At 36.7% G+C, this 19,270-nt stretch overlaps 1 protein-coding gene across 1 annotated transcript in view; it reads right to left on the bottom strand.

Annotated features, from left to right (window-relative positions):
• HPSE2 (heparanase 2 (inactive)) overlaps positions 1–19,270 on the bottom strand; it is a 777,655-nt gene that overhangs the window by 667,477 nt on the left and 90,908 nt on the right. Inside the window, exon 3 of the mRNA XM_017944184.3 lies at positions 8,677–8,838. Coding sequence (XP_017799673.1) covers positions 8,677–8,838 — 162 coding nt within the window. The remainder of the gene's footprint in view (positions 1–8,676; positions 8,839–19,270) is intronic.

Below are 19,270 nucleotides of genomic sequence, written 5' to 3'. Positions count from 1 at the left end.
AATATGATACAGCCATAAAAAGGAATGAGATCATGTCCTTTGCCGGGACATGGATGAAGCTGGAAGCCATTATCCTCAGGAAACTAACAAAGGAACAGAAAATCAAACACCGTATGTTCTCACTTATAATTGGGACCTAAACAATGAGAACACATGGAACAGGGAGGGGAACAACACACACTGGGGTCTGTTGGGGGATGTGATGAGGGGAGGAAGAGCATTAGGAAAAATAGCTAATGCCTGCTGGGTTTAATACCTAGGTGATGGGTTGATAGGTACAGCAAACTACCATGGCACATGTTTACCTATGTAACAAATATGCATATCCTGCACATGTATCCCAGAACTTAAAATTTAATTTCATTTTTTTAAAAAAATCCACCAACCAAGTACCTGCTATCTTCAAGAGACTCACCTAACACATAACAACTTACATCAGCTTAAGGTAAAGGAGTGAAAAAAAGATATTCCACGCAAATGGACACCAAAAGCGAACAGGAGTAGCTACTCCCCTATCAGAAAAAACAGACTTAAAATCAAAATCAACAACAGTTTAAAAAGACAAAGAGGGACATTACATAAAGCTAAAAGGATCAGTCCAACAGGAAAATATCACAATCTTAAATATATATGAACCTAACACTGGAGCTCCCAAATTTATAAAACAATGAAATGAGATAGATGGCAACACGATAATGGTGGGGCACTTCAATATTTCACTGACAGCACTGGACAGGTCATCAAGACAGAAAGACAACAAAGAAACAATGGACTTAAACTATAACCTAGAACAAATGGACTTAGCAGATATTTACAGAACATTCTACTCAACATCTGTAGAATATACATTCTTTTCATCAGCACATAGAATATGAACCAAGATAGACCATATGATGTGTCACAAAACAAGCCTCAATAAATTTTTTAAAAATTGAAATTATATCAAGTATCCTCTCAGAACACAGTGAATAAAACTAGAAATTAACTCCAAAAGAAACCCTCAAAACTATACAAATATATGGAAATTAAATAATCTGCTCTTGAATGATCTTTGGGTCAACAATGAAATCAAGATGGAAATTTAAAATTCTTTGAACTGAATCATAACAGTGATTCAACTTATCAAAACCTCTGGGATACAGCTAAAGCAATGCTAAGAGGAAAGTTCATAACATCAAATGCCTACATGAAAAAGTCTGAAAGACTACAAATAGACAATCTAAGATCATACTTCGAGGAACTAAAGAAATGAGAACAAACCAAACCCACACCAAGCAGAAAAAAGAAATAAAGATCAGAGAAGAATTACATGAAATTGAAAGCAAAAAAAGATAAAAGAAACAAAAAGCTGGTTCTTTGAAAAGATAAACAAAATTGATACATCATTAGTGAGACAAACCAAGAAAAGAAGAGAGAAGATCCAAATAAGCTCAATTAGAAATGCAATGGGAGATATTACAACCGATACCACAGAAATGCAAAAGATAATTCAAGGCTACCATGAACACCTTTAAGTGCACAAACTAGAAAATCTACAGGAGATGGATAAATTCCTGGAAGTCTACAATCCTCCTAGATTAAATCAGAAAGAAACAGAAACTCTAAACAGACCAATAACAAGTAGTGAGTTTGAAATGGTAATTTAAAAATCGCCAACAAAAAAAAACGTCCAGGAGAAGATGGATTCTCAGCTGAATTCTATTGAACATTCAAATAATTGGTAGCAATCCTAATGACACTATTCCACAAGATAAAGAAAGAGGGAACCCTTCCTTAATCATTCTATGAAGCCAGTATCACCTTGATACCAAAACCAGGAAAGGACATAACAAAAACAAAAAACTGCAGACCAATATCCCTGATGAACATAGATCCAAAAATCCTCAAAAAAATACTAGCTAACCAAATCCAACAGCATATCAAAAATATTATATACTATGATCAAGTGGGTTTCATACCAAGGATGCAGGGATAGTTTAACATACACAAGTCAATAAATGTGACACATCACATAAACAGAATTAAAAACAAAAATTGGCTGGGCGCGGTGGCTCACTCCTGTAATCCCAGCATTCTGGGAGGCCGAGGCAGGCGGATCACAAGGTCAGGAGATCGAGACCATCCTGGCTAACACGGTGAAACCCCATCTCTACTAAAAATACAAAAAACTAGCTGGGTGCAGTGGTGGGCACCTGTAGTCCCAGCTACTCGGGAGGCTGAGGCAGGAGAATGGCGTGAACCCAGGAGGTGGAGCTTGCAGTGAGCCGAGATCACACCACTGCACTCCAGCCTGGGTGACAGAGCCAGACTCCGTCTCAAAAAAATATATATATATATATATCATATGATCATCTCAATAGACACAGAAAACGCATTTGAGGAAATCCATCATCCCTTTATGATTAAAACACCCTCAGCAAAATCAACATAGAAGGGATATACTTCGATGTAATAAAAGCCATCTATGACAAACTCACAGTAAACATCACACTGAATAGGGAAAACACAACCACTATGGAAAACAGTGTGAAGATTCCTTAAAGAACTAAAAGCAGAACTACCATTTGACCCAGCAATCCCACTACTGGGTATCTACCTAGAGGAAATGAAGTCATTATTTGAAAAACACACTTGCACATGCATTTTATAGCAGCACAATTTGCAATTGCAAAAATACAGAACTAGACTAAATGCTCAATAACCAACAAGTAGATAAAGAAAATGTGATATATACTTATATATGTGCATATATATGTATATATACATATACAGAAACAAACACACACACAAACACACACACACACACCATGGAATACTACTCAGCCATAAAAAGGAAAGAAATAAGACCACTCGCAGCATCCTAGATGGAACTGAAATAAAGTGACTACATTACCTTTATATTAATAACAGTAAGAAAAGAAAACTGTGAACATGGCCAAATGTATGTCCTAAACTTTAGAAAAGCAGATTTCAAAAATATTTAGGGAAAAAATAGATATGCTGTATCTAAAGTATGGATTCCTTATTCAACTCTAATCTGTTTGAAATTGTATCAATGACTAGATAAACACAAAGCAAAGATACTTACTAAAGAAGCACATGGTAATATATCTGGAAGAAGAGTCAGTATCATATATGACACACTCAAAATTCAAAATTATCTTGGAAATCTAAAAACTTATGCTGAAATCCCAAAAATGGAAGTTAAAGACATGAACACAAAGTCCGACATTAGGAGAAATACCTAATGTAGGTGACAGGTTGATGGGTGCAACAAGCCATCATGGCACGTGTATACCTATGTAACAAAACTGCACGTTCTGCACATGTACCCCAGAACTTGAAGTATAATAATTTTTGAAAAAAGAGGCTGAATGCATGCAATCCAACAACCCCACTACTGGGTATCTACCCAAAGGAAAAGAAACCACTATATCAAAAAGACACCTTCACATATATGTTTATTGCAGTACAATTTACAATTATAAAGATTTGGAACCAACCTGAGGGCCCATCAATCAATGAGTGGATAAAGAAAATGGGACATATACACCATGAAATACTACTTAGCCATAACAAAGAATAAAATGATGTCTTTTGCAGCAACTTCCATGGAGCTGGAGTTCATTATTCTAAGTGCAGTAACTCAGGAATGGAAAACCAAGTAACATATATTCTCACTTAAAAGAAAGAGCTAAGCTATGGGTTTGCAAAGGCATACAGAGTGGTATAATGGACACTGGAGACTCAGAAGCAGAAGCAGGAGAAAGGGAAAGGACAAAAAACTAGATATTGGGTAGAATGTACACTACTCAAGTGACAAGTGCACTAAAATCTCAGACTTCACCACTACACAATTCATCCATAAAACCAAAAACCACTTGTACCCCTGAAGCTGTTGACATTTTAAATAAATAAATAAATAAATAATAAAAATTAATGAACAAATAAAACTAAAATTGAAAAGAGAGGTTAAATATATGTACGTGTTATTAAAAATTACACTAAAAATCCCATCAAGTGTGCTTGAATAGTTATGATGTTTACTAGATTTATTACTTATAAAGCATGAATACAAGGATTTCATTTATCAGTTAGTTCTAAAACATGTCTTTCACCATTGCAGGGGCTAGTCTATAAGTTTTTATATTGAAAAATTTCCCTAGAAAGTTTAGGATATATATATATACACACACACATGTGACACAATCTTTAGACCTCTAGAAGAGTCACATTTTACATTAGTGTCAGGAGACAAGGAACCATCTACTTTATTTACTTTCTGCTTTGTAGGAAAATACATTTGTGTATCAATATGAACCCAGGTGGGTATGATTGGATGTACAGCACAACCCAAACTCCTTGATCACAGACTATTTAATATCAAGTTTTATCCCCCTGGCATTTGCTTCCAACTTTATCAAAGTAAAATAATGGTGATATAATCCACATCACTCTGCAGTATTTTAATAAACATGCAAATAAATAGCACACAGTGCTACATAATCACTTTTCAAGGTGATTTTTTAAACATTATTTTACTTTGATAAAGTAGCAATAGTCCCCAGATAATTATGGTTTGTGCTAACTGAAAGAACAGTCCTTGTTTCACTGATTTGCACACTGTTGCTCAATTGAAGTTAACAGAATGGGCCACAACTGGAAGTGGAAGTCACTGCTTAATTTATTTGCCACAGTAACACTATAAAGCCAACCACTGGAATCTCAGTCTAGTTTGGAGTAGAAAACCAAAAATGGCAGCCAACACATGATAAGAATCCTCATAAAGGAATATTAGAAAGTGTCCTGTGTAATGCCATCCATCTATAATGGCTACAGTTTCAAGCTATCTGGATACAGACGGTTGACTAGATGACTTTCCCAACACAAATAAATTTTTAGAAATTTGACCTCATTTCAGGATCATTCACTATGCTTTACATGCAATCCAGAATGCTGCACACATATGATATTCCTTGCCCTCTAGGAGTTTATGTTCTAAACAAAATCCTAGAAATGTTATTTCCCCATGAGGTTGACTTAACTTTTATGTTTTTCATTTGATTACAGCACAAAGATCTACCTCAAAAGTTCAATTTATACCTCAAGGGGAGGGAGCAAGATTAAGTGAGACAACTGAATTCAAACCCATAAAAGTTATTTAATACATGTCAATATTATACCTAAAAAGTAGTCTTCTGGCTGGGTGCAGTGGCTCATGCCTGTAATCCCAGCACTTTGGGAGGCCAGGGCGGGCAGATCACAAGGTCAGGAGTTTGAGACCAGCCTGGCCAATATGGTGAAACCCCATCTCTACTAAAAATACAAAAATTAGCTGAGCGTGGTGGCATTCACCTGTAGCTACTCCGGAGGCTGAGGCAGAAGAATCGCTTGAAGCCAGGAGATGGAGGTTGCAATGAGTGGAGATTATGCCACTGCACTCCAGCCTGGGTGACAGAGTGAGACTCTGTCTAAAAAAAAAAAAAATTAGTCTTCTAATGAATTCATTATTTACACAGCAGAACATTTTCAACAAATGTATAGAGCATTGTTATATTAGAAATCATGAGAGCACAAAGAACACATCTGATTCTTGTTCTTTTTTTAAAGTCTCCTACCCAATTCTCCATCTCATTAGCCACTCGTTGAGTGACATGCACAATAACAACACTCTCCAGCTCAAGAAACTGCAGGACAAACATATACGCCCCCATAGGTGAGTCAGTGGGAAAAGTGCAGTACATGACTCATCACCATTTAAAACAGTTCCATCACTGATGCTCTACTGGAATTACTCCATCATCTCCCTGTAACCTTAGAGTTTACTTTAAAAACCCTCTAGGCTAGGCAAGGCTAACATTATTTCCAGTATCATATAAACCATTGACATGAAAACATTAAGACAAGTTTAAAACTATGCAAAAAATATATTAAAAGAATCTACTGTTCTACAAATATAATGCAATAAGGAATACTTCAACAAGGTATATACATTAAATTTTATTAGTTTTTATTATTTCCCTTAACTGGGCTATCCCTAACAATTATAGAGTTGTTTTCTTTTATTAAATGGTTAAAAGACCTTCAAAGCTAGAATACAATTTGCCCTTATCTGGAGTAAAGGAGTGGCTATTTAAGAGTGATCATTAGCTGTAATGTAGAATATGAAGCCATGCCTCTCCCACCAACAGCTGACAGGCTCATCAGGTAACAGTGGAACATCAAAGAATGAGGACTTGCTTGTGAGGTGGAACTCAACAACTATCATTTTTAACATGCTTTTAACCATCAACACTCGATCACTTAATTTTTGTTACTATACCAATATCTTAGTTGTCCCATTTTTAAAATAAAGGATATACCAGTAACTGACCAGAAAACAATTACTATATACCCATACATATGAAATTCTATAAATAACTGGTGGGTAGAGGAGAAAGATGTAAAAAGTGATCCTTTCTGAGATTGTAGAGGCCCAGTTTCCTCATTGTGTTCCCACATAAATACTTTCATTGCAGATATTTCAAGTGTTATGCCAGACTTATACAGAAAGAAATCCTGGAGTATGTGTTCTGAATGTGTTGGTAAAGAAAGTCACTTCATTTGAGAGGTCCCTGCCCCTTCAACCTCACCCTTCTTACCAATATACATTCATCACTGAAAAGGGAAATATTTACAAAAGTTAGTTTAGTTATGTTTAAATATTATGTTTAGCTGTCTGGAGACCATGTTCTCAAGATTTATACAAGAAATCAAGGATTAAACTTCATAACAATTAGAAAACCACACTGTGTAAAATCAAAGACTTAGTTAAAGGAAATTAAAATAGTTTTACCATTGGTGTTAAACTGAAACGGCTCCATCTCTTCCCAACACCTGGAACCAAAACCTTTTGAACTTTCATGTAAACAAACCAGGACATGCAAAATGCTCTGTCTGCAGTAAGGTACCACCTCTGCACAGGCATTTGGGTGAAAAATGTGGAAAATGCCTGAGGACTCTTTGAAGCAGCTTAGTAGAAGTGAGAGCAGGAAAGAGGCTCTTCTCTAGGGTAAGTTTGTTTAGTAGAAAGTAAGCAAGTTGTCAGGGTAAAAGTTGACAATGTTGATTCCAACAGTTTGAACTGCGAATAAACATCCCAAGGGATTATGTTACTGAGAATTAGAAAAGATTCCACTAAACTCAATAGAACACTTGCGTTTTCAAAGATAATATGCCTCCAAGCCATACTCTGGAGCCTCGGTTTAGGGGTTAGAATTACCCTAAGCCCTTTCTATGCCACATTAAAGAACACAAGGTCTGACCCCTCTAACAAGTGCCAAAATATATTAGAATAAAGATGGAATAAAAATATTTCATTTCCACTCATTGAGTTGGAAAATATTACACACACACACACACACACACACACACATTTATAAACACACACGCACACATACATATGAGGCTGACTGAAAAAACCTGAAGAAACATCTATGCTCTTCCCAAACATCTAAACTTAAACCCAGTTTCACTAACCAATTTAGGGAAATACACGCATTGGCCATAAATCACTTTTAAGTTTTCCCTTCTTAATGACCTATCAAAGAGCAAAAAATAGGGCCTATACTTATGAAATCCATAATCCCCTTCTCTGCTCACCAAAGCCACGTTTAAGTCTGGCTTTCATCTCATGCTGTTGGGTTTTTCACCAGGTACAAGATGAAAAGCTGGAAGAGTCTCTTACTTTTCTAAAAGCAAAACAATTTGGTTGCCACTCAGCAATTCCTGGTGACATGCCAAGAAGTCTGTAAAAAAAAAAAAAGTTAAAGTTTTCCTAACTTAGAGCTTACAAAAATAAGTGTGAGATGTTCATAGCCTGTCAGACAATCCATCTTTTTATTTTTTAATGTTCATAAACAAGGGAAAACACATACTTTTGATTTTTTTATTTGGATCAATATAATGTAGATCTGCCTTATGTGGTCTCAAGAAAATGGAGGTAACTTGGACTGCTCTTCTGAGTTCATCTCAAATCCTTAATGATTCTCACATAATATTCTGCTATTACAATCTTTTCCAAAGCCTGACAAAAGCACGCAGCTAGTTTGCTCATTACCAGCAAGTTTGCAAGCAGCCCTGAAAAAAGTTGATTCTCCTTGCAGCCCTGACACATATTCGCTTTCCTCCTAGAACCAAGGATGTAAGGGAGCATGACTCAGTCTCATAGCCTCTTTGCTCTTAAAAAGAAAATCATATTCCCTAGATATTTCCAAACTCCACCAAGAATAGAACATTCTCTGCTCTGCCTGAAGACCATTATCTCTTTTACATTTCATCTTTATATTCACTGGGTTCACAGAAAGGGCATACACGGAAAGAGGAAAATAGCTGCTTCTTAAAAGACACCAAATTTAGTATTCTCTCAAATCTACTAGCACACATCTAGAAAGTCACATTTTTAAAGGCTTCATTAGGTTTTCATTGGTTCTGTGTTTTGAGAAGAAAACACATGCGGAATCACCCATAACTTCAAACCAAAACATATTTGCAAACTACAAGGAATATTTGTAATAGAGAGACAAGTCATTACAATTTAAAAAGTGATATAGTAGGTGTAGACAGACAGATGTGTACCCCAAATAATAAGTTACTAACTGAATGCTCTAAGATTTCAACCAACTCCAATTGCCTTACCTGTTAATATGAGATTACTGTAAGTATTGGAGAATTGCTCCTTTAGAAGAACCAGATGCATCTGAGCTGCCTTCTCCCTTTGGAGCTCTAGCATAACATCAGGGTGCTGGGCAATCTTGCAGCCTTTCTGTTTATCTAAGGCAACATCACTTCGAACAATGTCTACAAAAAGAAAGAAAGAAGGCAGGCAGCAAAAACTAAAACAAAACAAAAAATAATACACCATCAAAGTCTTGTTTCACCCAAAATGACAGAATTAATAAGCTACCAACATTTTTATTAGCCTAAAGAGATGCATAAGTAATCAATCAGAAGGCTCTCCAACTCCATGACATATCCTGAAAGTTCCTCTGGTCATTTCCAAATTCTTGGGAGATCTATCTGTTCCTTAGCTCTCTCTGACATCATTTAAGATTCTCACTCCTCAATTCTCCTTCCCAACTCACCTTCAGGACTTATTTACCTCCTGGGGCCTTTTCTTAAGATATCTTACCATTTTCCATGTGAAAAAGTATTATAATGCAATTTTGAATACTAGTAACTATGAAGGTCATTCTCTCTACCTCATGCTAAAGACCAGGTGATAGCTCCAGCATGTGTATTTAGGATACTTGGTCTATCTTTAAATTCACCTGCCAGCCAGCCTACTCAGCTCAAGTTAGAGCTGCCGATCTATGGTTCACCTGGTCAGGGTTTTTTCTGCTATTTTTCATGTACCTCGAGTAAAATAGTTTAATTCTGACTCAGTAATCATTCTTTCAATCCAGAAATATTTTTTGAGTCACTGAAGAGAGCACAGGAGGTCTGGAGTCATGGCAGATCTGCCTTTTCCCCAATTATTTTCCCATACTGCTTTTTATACTTCAGTATGATTTTCATTCAAAGCAGATGTAGTCTCCAGAAAACAGCTTCCTCAAAAAGAAAAAAATCACACAGAATGCTTTGGCCGGGTGCGGTGGCTCACGCCTGTAATCCCAGCACTTTGGGAGGCCAAGGCGGGCAGACCACAAGGTCAGGAGTTCAAGACCAGCCTGACCAATATGGTGAAACCCCGTCTCTACTAAAAATACAAAAAACTAGCCAGGCATGGTGGCAGGCACCTGTAGTCCCAGCTACCTGGGAGGTTGAGGCAGGATAAGCGCTTAACCCAGGAGGCGGAGGTTGCAGTGAGCCGAGATTGCGCCACTGCACTCCACTCCACCCTGGGCAATACAGGGAGACTCTGTCAAAAAAAAAAAAAAAAAAAGAATGCTTCCCAATTAGCAGGAAGCTCTCATGCCCTAAAGTTATTTATTAATTTTTTACAAATTAAAATATAATTCAACTGACTATCACGGGATAAATGATACCATCAGCAGTAATCTAGGTGGCAACTCCAAAAACTTGCAAGTTTTGCATAACAAAACTGAAGAATTTTAATGGAGCTAAAAATTAACTGCTTGGCCACTTTTGACACCAATGATTTTGGAAAGAACAAAACTAATGCCCACATTAATGGTACTAAAAGGAAAGCTATATTCAGTAACACTTAAGAGAAAACAGGGCATATGGCAAAAAGGGTGGAACACTGTTCTGGAGAAGTAGTCTTTTCTTTCAGATTTCTAAAAGAAAAGCCCAGGTATAAATACAAACCCATGACTCTGAGGGTTAGGATTTGTGGCACACGAAGATAAGCCAGATGTGAAAATAGTCCTCACTAACTCTTAGATTAAAACAGGAGAGCTGAGTAGAATTAATGCAGTATTTATGCCTAAACATGTATATACCAGTTTCTTGAATACGGGTAATAAAGTAAACTCATTTAACAAATAACTAGTCTCACAGATTTTCTGAGACTTAAATACAAAAATTGGATAAATTAGTTTAAGAATATACTAGATTTTAAGACAATTCAATAGAAGTCAAGAGGAATAATACAGTTTACATTTATATAAATTATATTCTATAAAACTTTCTGGATTACATCATCTAATTAGATCCTTCCAAAAATCCTATCAAAGTAAATGGCAGACATTGTTGACTGGCTGACCCAAACCCTAAACACAATCCCTTCTCCCTTGCCTTCATCTATTATAGAGACTGAAAGGCTACACTACACAATTTCCCAGCTTTCCTCGCAGAAAAGGGTAGTCATGTAACACGGTTCTGGAAAATGAGCTGCAGGCAGACATCTTAAAGGGGGACTTCCCTTGTCAGATTAAAAGAGAGAGCCTCACTAAGAGAAACTCAGTTTTTCCCTTTAGTCCTTTAGTCCCTCCTATTCTCTATGTCTGAAACATAGATATGAAGCCCAGAGTTCTAGTAGCCACTTTGTAGCCTTGAGTCAAGAAGCAAGAGTAGGGGTCAGGCACAGTGGCTAACGCCTGTAATCCCAGCACTTTGGGAGGCTGAGGCAGGTGGATTACTTGAGGTCAGGAGTTCAAGACCAGCCTGGCAACACAGTGAAACCCCATCTCTATTAAAAATAAAAAAATTAGCTGGGCGTGGTGGCACATGACTGCAGTTTCAGCTACTTAGGAGGCTGAGACAGGAGAATTGCTTGAACCAGGGAGGCGGAGGTTGCAGTGAGCCGAGATCGTGCCACTGCACTCCAGCCTGGGCAACAGAGTGAGGCTCCATCTCAAAAAAAAAAAAGAAGAAGAAGAAGAAGAAGAAGTAAGAAGGTAAAGGATTACACACTAAAGGTGTTGAACAGAAAAACAGAAAGAGCTGAAGTCCCTAACGTCTTTATTAACTTACCATAGCTGTGCTAAACTGCCTATCTCTTAATTTCTTGTCATATGAGACAAATATACTATTTATATAAGTCATTAATAGTCAGTTACTTGTTTTTAAAATTTTAACCTGTTGTATAATCCTAAATGATAAAGAACACCATTATAACCTCTATCTTAAATACGAGGTAACTGAGGTTCACAAAGCTTGACTTGCACAAGTTCACATAACCGGGTCAGTCCTCAAATCCAGGGATGTTCAAAGCCAATTTCTGTGCTCTTTCCAGAGCTCCTATATGAAACTCATGAGCTTAATAGTAGAATTACGTTAAACAATAAAAGGAGGAACTAAAAAGAAAAACTGAATTATACTATTACAATGGTATTCCATAGACTGTCCATGTGGAAAAGAAATATGGATGATGCTTTCTCAGAAAAGATTATAAAACTTGTATCAAAACACACTATAAAAAGTGAAGGAGAGTTTCAATTATCCTGATATCTTCTGATATAAGTCTAATTTGAAGAGTAGAATACCAACTAAACTCCCTATTTCCTATCTAATAAATATATTGCTCAGAATGCAGCAGAAGCAACAATTACAACCAATATCCTCAATATCATTCCAACAAGAACCTTGAAATAAAGTGACTACATTACCTTTATATTAATAACAGTAAGAAAAGAAAACTGTGAACATGGCCAAATGTATGTCCTAAACTTTAGAAAAGCAGATTTCAAAAATATTTAGGGAAAAAATAGATATGCTGTATCTAAAGTATGGATTCCTTATTCAACTCTAATCTGTTTGAAATTGTATCAATGACTAGATAAACACAAAGCAAAGATACTTACTGAAGAAGCACATGGTAATATATCTGGAAGAAGAGTCAGTATCATATATGACACACTCAAAATTCAAAATTATCTTGGAAATCTAAAAACTTATGCTGAAATCCCAAAAATGGAAGTTAAAGACATGAACACAAAGTCCCACATTTATACTGAAAATTAATGACATAAGATTTAAGATGGGAAAGCCAGACCAAACAGAAGCTCATATACTTAAGATCTTATTAAGATTTGTAGGCTTTGGTTGAATACCAGCTTAATATAAGTCAGTGCTATGATATTGCTGCCAAAATGATTAATGCAATCTTAGTCTAAATTAACAGAACCAAAACATGCAGAATAAAGGAGGCAACACAGCTATGCTACATTCCATGCCTACCAAGTGCAGCACAGTCAAGAGTTTGGAGTCAAGCAGACCTCTGTTCAAATCCTGGCTTGGTACTCGCTTATTAGTTACAAAAGTGGCAGACAAAATACCTTTCTAAGTTTCCATTTCTTTATCTACTGTTGTACAGATACACAAAAGGCATTGCACTACGCATACAATAAGAACACAATGAAGAGTACCTATAATTATTTTTCTAATTAGTATCCTGCTTATGGTATTATATATTTCCAGCTATAATAGTCTCAGATGAATCCTGATAATCTAGAGTACATCCAAAGAAAAGTACAAATATGGAAAATAATGTTGATATTTTAAAACAGCTGAAACGATGATACAATGGACTTTGGGGACTCAGAAGGAAGGGCAAGAGTCAGGTGACGAATGGAAGACTATACACTGGGAATAGTGTATACTGCTTGGGTGATGGGTGCACCAAAATCTCTGAAATCACCACTAAATAACTTACGCATGTAACCAAACACCACCTGTTCTGCAAAACTATTGAAATTTTTAAAATAAATAAATACATACATATATATATACACAAAATAAAATAAAACAAAATAGCTGAAACTGAGCCTGGCAAACAAAGAGCCAAAGATGACTTGCTTTCAACTATACAGAAGAAATAGTTGACTGATTCTGTGTCAATCCAAAAAGCCAAACATTATGAGAGTATGCAAAAAACAAACCTACTGTTCAGTTCCATGTGAGAAAACTTTTTTAACAACAGAAGCTGTCAAATAAGGAAAAGGACTACTTCATGAAGGAGTAAGTTTCCCATCCCTGGAGATATTCAAGCAGAGAATGGGTGACCCAGGCATAATGAAGTAATTTCAATACAGATATTAAAACCTGCCAGATACAAGATTAGATACTTTCACCTATATTATGTGAGGCAATATAGCACGATGGTTAAAAAGCACAGGTTTTGAATTCAAATATATACAAGTTTGGATCCCTCTAGTACTAATATCTGAGAGCTCTTGGACAAACCACTAAATCTCTCAATGCCTTTCCTAACAAAGAAGGGAATTTCCTTTTTTAGAAACATGAAAATACCAATAGCTTAATTGTAATGAACTTATCACAGTAATAGAGACATATTAGGCATTCAACAAGTGCCATATGTTTCAGTGGTTGTCAATAATAACATCACATTGTAATATCAGAAAGTTATTACTGGAGGATAGTATTTTTTAGGTCATTTCAACACTTTTATGGTTCAAAAAAAATGTGTGCTTTTCTTGTGTCTTTATCAGACATAATACAAAGAATAAAGACTCAAAGCCAGAAAACTTAGATATACATTTAACTAATTTACAAAATAATCATAAAACTCTAAACTAAAAATTAAAAACCCTATGCTTATTTTTTTTTCCTGGTATACCAAACTGGAGAGTTGCTGGCCTGGATGATCTCTAAGCCTCTTTATTCCCCCTGCCAGTTCTTCCCTCTTATAGATATTCTTTGTTGTTATGTAATCAAAGTAGTTCCAAACTTGAGTCCAAACATCAAGCTATCCATACGCCTCTTCCCATCTCCCCTTATGATCCTTACCCTAGTATACAATTCAAGGATGCCAAACTACCCAATACATACCCTGACAGATGCAACAAAGGAGTGGGCATCTAGCACCAAAGTTGATGCACTAGAATCCATTTATTGTCTATAATTATTTCTGGATATCTAGGTACAAAAGCATTTGTATTTTTGTTTATTCTTTCTTCCACACCTTTTCCATAAACTAACCAGTTAGTAACCCACAGCAGTGCTAGCCTAAGGTAGCGGTTCTGGTTGAGACAAATGACAGACTGGCAGACCAGCCAAACAAAAAAAATTTTTTTTTTTAAATTTATTTATTATTATTATACTTTAAGTTGTAGGGTACATGTGCATAACGTGCAGGTTTGTTACATATGTATACTTGTGCCATGTTGGTGTGCTGCACCCATCAACCTTGCCATTTACATCACAGGTATAAATCAATGCAATCCCTCCCTCCCTCCCTCCCATGGGCCCCGGTGTGTGATGTTCCCCTTCCTGAGTCCATGACTTCATTGTTCAGTTCCCACCTATGAGTGAACATGGTGTTTGGTTTTCTGTTCTTGTGATAGTTTTGCTAAGAATGATGTATATTTCCAGCTGCATCCATGTCCCCACAAAGGACACAAACTCATCCTTTTTTATGGCTGCATAGTATTCCATGGTGTATGTGCCACATTTTCTTAATCCAATCTGTCACCGATGGACATTTGCTGATTCCAAGTCTTGCTATTGTAATAGTGCCACAATAAACATAATGCGGTGCATGTGTCTTTATAGCAGCATAATTTATAATCCTTTGGGTATATAAATTCCAGTAATGGGAGGCTTTCAAGCTCATATGGTACATCTTAGTTCTAGATCCTGAGGAATCGCCATACTGTTTTCCATAATGGCTGGAACTAGCTTCATAATCCCACAACAGTGTAAAAGTGTTCCTATTTCTCCACATCCTCTCCAGCACCTGTTGCTCCTGACTTTTAATGATCGCCATTCTAACTGGTGTGAGATGGTACCGACCCCCACAGAAATACAAACTACCATCAGAGAATACTATGAAACACCCTCTACTAAATAAACTGAAAATCTAGAAGAAATGGATAATTTCCTGGACACTTACACACTCTTCCAAGACCAAACCAGGAAGAAGTTGAACCCCTGAATAGACCAAATAGCAGGTTCTGGAAATTGAGGCAATAATTAATAGCCTACCAACCAAAAAAGTCCAGGACCAGATGGATTCACAGCCGAATTCTACCAGAGGTACAAGGAGGAGTTGCGCCATTCCTCTCTAAAACCATTCCAATCAATAGAAAAAAGAGGGAATCCTCCTAACTCATTTCCATGAGGCCAACATCATCCTGATACCAAAGCCTCTGGCAGAGACACACAGTAAGAGAAATTCACCAATATCCCTGATGAACATCGAAGCGCAAAATCCTCAATAAAATACTGGCAAACTCTATCCAGCAAACACATCAAAAGCTATCCACCATGATCAAGTGGGCTTCATCCCGATGCAAGGCTGGTTCAACATTCGCGAATCAATAAACATTATCCAGCATATAAACAGAACCAAAGACAAGTCCTGCCATGACTATTCCCAAAAGATGAAAAGGCTTTACTAAAATTCAACAGCCCTTCATGCTAAAACGTACTAATAAATTGGCATTGATGGAACGCATTCTCAAAATAATAAGAGCTATTATGACAAACCCAGCCAATAATATCATACTGGAATGGGCAAAAACTGGAAAAATTCCCCTTGAAAACTGGCACAAGATAGGATGCCCTCTCACCACCCTATTCAACATAGTGTTGGAAGTTCTGGCTAGGGCAATTAGGCAAGAGAAAGAAATCAAGGTATTCAGTTAGGGAAAAGAAGAAGTCAAATTGTCCCTGTTTGCAGATGACATGATTGTATATTTAGAAACCCCATTGTCTCAGCCCAAAAATCTCCTTAAGCTGATAAGAAACTTCAGCAAAGTCTCAGGATACAAAATTAATGTGGCAAAAATCACAAGCATTCTTATACACCAGTAACAGACAAACAGAGAGAGCCAAATCATGAATGAACTTCATTCACAATTGCTTCAGTAACAGACAAACAGAGAGCCAAATCATGAAATGAAACTCATTCACAATTGCTTCAAAGCAGAATGAAATACCCAGGGAATCCAACTTAAGGCGATGTAAAGGACCTCTTCAAGGAGAACTACAAACCACTGCTCAGTGAAATAAAAGAGGACACAAACAAATGGAAGAACATACCATGCTCACGGATAGAAGAATCAATGTCGAAATGGTAATATACTGCCTAAGGTAATTCTTATAGATTCAATGCCATCCCCTTATCAAGCTACCACCTACCTTTCTTCACAGAATTGGAAAACTGCTTTAAAGTTCATACATGGAACCAAAAAGCACAAGATTCCAAGACAATCCTAGTCAAAGAACAAAGTTGAGTACCACGCTACCTGACTTCAAACTATACTACAAGGCTACAGTAACCAAAAATGCGTTGGTACTGGTACTATAGTAGTAGATATAGACCAATGGAACAGAACAGAGTCCTCAGAAATAATACCACACATCTACAGCCATCTGATCTTTGACAAACCTGAGAGAAACAAGAAATGGGGAAAGGATTCCCTATTTAATAAATGGCATAAAACTGGCCATAAGTAGAAAGCTGAAACTGGATCCTTTCCTTACCCATATACGAAATTTAATTCAAGATGGGATTAGAGACTTAAATGTTAGACCTAATACCATAAAAATCCTAGAGGAAAAACTTAGGTAGTACCCATTCAGGACATAGGCATGCAAAGACTTCATGTCTAAAAACACCAAAAGCAACGGCAACAAAAGCCAAAATTGACAAATGGGATCTAATTAAACTAAAGAGCTTCTGCACAGCAAAAGAAACTACCATCAGAGTGAACAGGCAACCCCACAGAATGGGAGAAAATTTTTGCAATCTACTCATCTGATAAAGGGCTTACTATCCAGAACCCACAAAGAACTCAAACAAATTTACAAGAAAAACAAACAACCCTATCAAAAAGTGAGCAGTTGATATGAACAGACATTTCTCAAAAGCAGCATATTCACACAGCCAACAGACACATGAAAAAATGCTCATCATCACTGGCCATCAGAGAAATGCAAATCAAAAAAATTTTTAAGACAGTGTCTTACTCTGTCACCCAGGCTGGAGTACAGTGGCATGATCATAGCCCACCACAGCCTCGAACTCCTAGGCTCAAGCAATCCTCCCACCTTAGTGTCCCAAACAGTCAGAACTACAGGGACACACCACCATACCTGGCTAATTTTTTAAAATTTTGTGTAGAGATGAAATCTCACTATCTTTCCTAGGCTGGTCTCAAACTCCTTGTCTCAAACAATCCCCCTGCCTCAGCCTCCCAAAGTGCTGGGATTACAGGCATGAACCACCACATCTGGCCTAGCTAAACACTTTAATAGAAAGACCCTGGCACTTCAGGAGACATAAAATGAGCTATATATGCTTTCCACATAAGCTTGGCTGACTAGCAGGCTATGTGCACATGCAAGGGAGCCCCAACATAGGCTAAGTTCTTCACACATAACTGGCTAATGGGGAGGCTATCCACAAACATGGGAGAGACCCAAGAGATCAGGAGGAAAGAATAAAGTGAAAAAGACCGAAAAAATGCCACAAAACTTAACGTGTTTATCAATCCACAAAGAAATCCATCAGCTCAAAGTAAAAACATTAAGGGTCCAAAATGTTTGAAACATCCTCTGAACAGTCATTGGCTGATCACTAAGCTATGCAGACTCAGAGGCAAACCCTAGGAAACCAAGTTAAAAAATAAAAATAAAAATTTTAAAAACTGTAAAAAAATATCAGTAACAGCACAACAAAAAGATATTAAGTCCACATAACTTACTAAAAAACAAAGAAAACACAAAACAACAATTGTCATGGAAAAAAAAGAACTACTTTGATCACAAAACAACAAAGATCAGCAAGAGGGGAATGCTATAGATTGGCTATAATCTATCTAAAATAGCCAGTTTCCAATAAAATATTACAAGCCATGCAAAAAAATAGGAAAGTGTAAACCACATTTGGGGTGGGGGGAAGCAGTCAATAGAACTAATTCTGTATGGACCCAGCAGAAAAAAGTTCTTAAAAAGATATGTGTTTTTAAAATTACAAAGAAGCCACGTTTAAACAATTAAAAAGTTACAATGATTCAATAAGTAGGGGACCAAGATTAAAAAATAGAAACTTTATTTTTAAAAAGAACTAAATGAATATTCTAGAGTTGAAAAGTAGAGTCACTGAAATGAAAACTACACTAGATAGGCTTAACAGCAGATTTGAGAAAGGAGCAGGAAAAAAATCCTATAACTTAAAGACAGGTGAATAGAAATGACCTAACCTGAAAAACAAAGAGAAAAAAGACCAAGGAAAAATGACCACAGCCTCAGAGAATTATGGGACTACATGAAGCAATCAAACATATGCATAATGGGAGTCCTACAAGGAGAGGAAAAATAAAGGGCAGAATTGTTTGAAGAGATAATGACCAAAAACATTCAAAATTTGATAAAAATCATTAATCCACAGATTCAAGAAGTACAACAAACCTCAAGTACAAGTACAACAAAACTCAGCACAAAGATATCCACATCTAGATACATTATAATAAAAATGTTAAAAGCCCAAGATAAAAAGAAAATCTTAAAAGTAGGGAGGAAAAAAACTAATCCATAAAGGGGACAAACAATACAATTAATGGCTGACTTCCTCCAATTTGAAACAATGCGGACTAAAAAGCAGTAGAATGGCATTTACAAAGTGCTAAAAGTAACAGCAAGACCCTGTCTCCTAAAAATAAATAAATAAATAAAGGAAAAAATTAGGCAGACATGATGGCATGCACTTACAATCCCAGCTATTCGGGAAGCTGAAACAGGAGGATTGCTTGAGCTCAGGAGTTTGAGGCTGCAGTTACCTATGACTGCACCACTGCACTCTAACTTGGGCAACAGAGTTAGACCCTATCTCATAAATAAATACTGCTAAAAGAAAACTTCT

Source organism: Papio anubis, chromosome 11 (assembly GCF_008728515.1).
Source record: "Papio anubis isolate 15944 chromosome 11, Panubis1.0, whole genome shotgun sequence".
Taxonomy (NCBI): Eukaryota; Metazoa; Chordata; class Mammalia; order Primates; family Cercopithecidae; genus Papio; species Papio anubis.
Note: the sequence above shows the minus strand (reverse complement) of the source record. Positions and strands in the feature narration are given on the sequence as shown.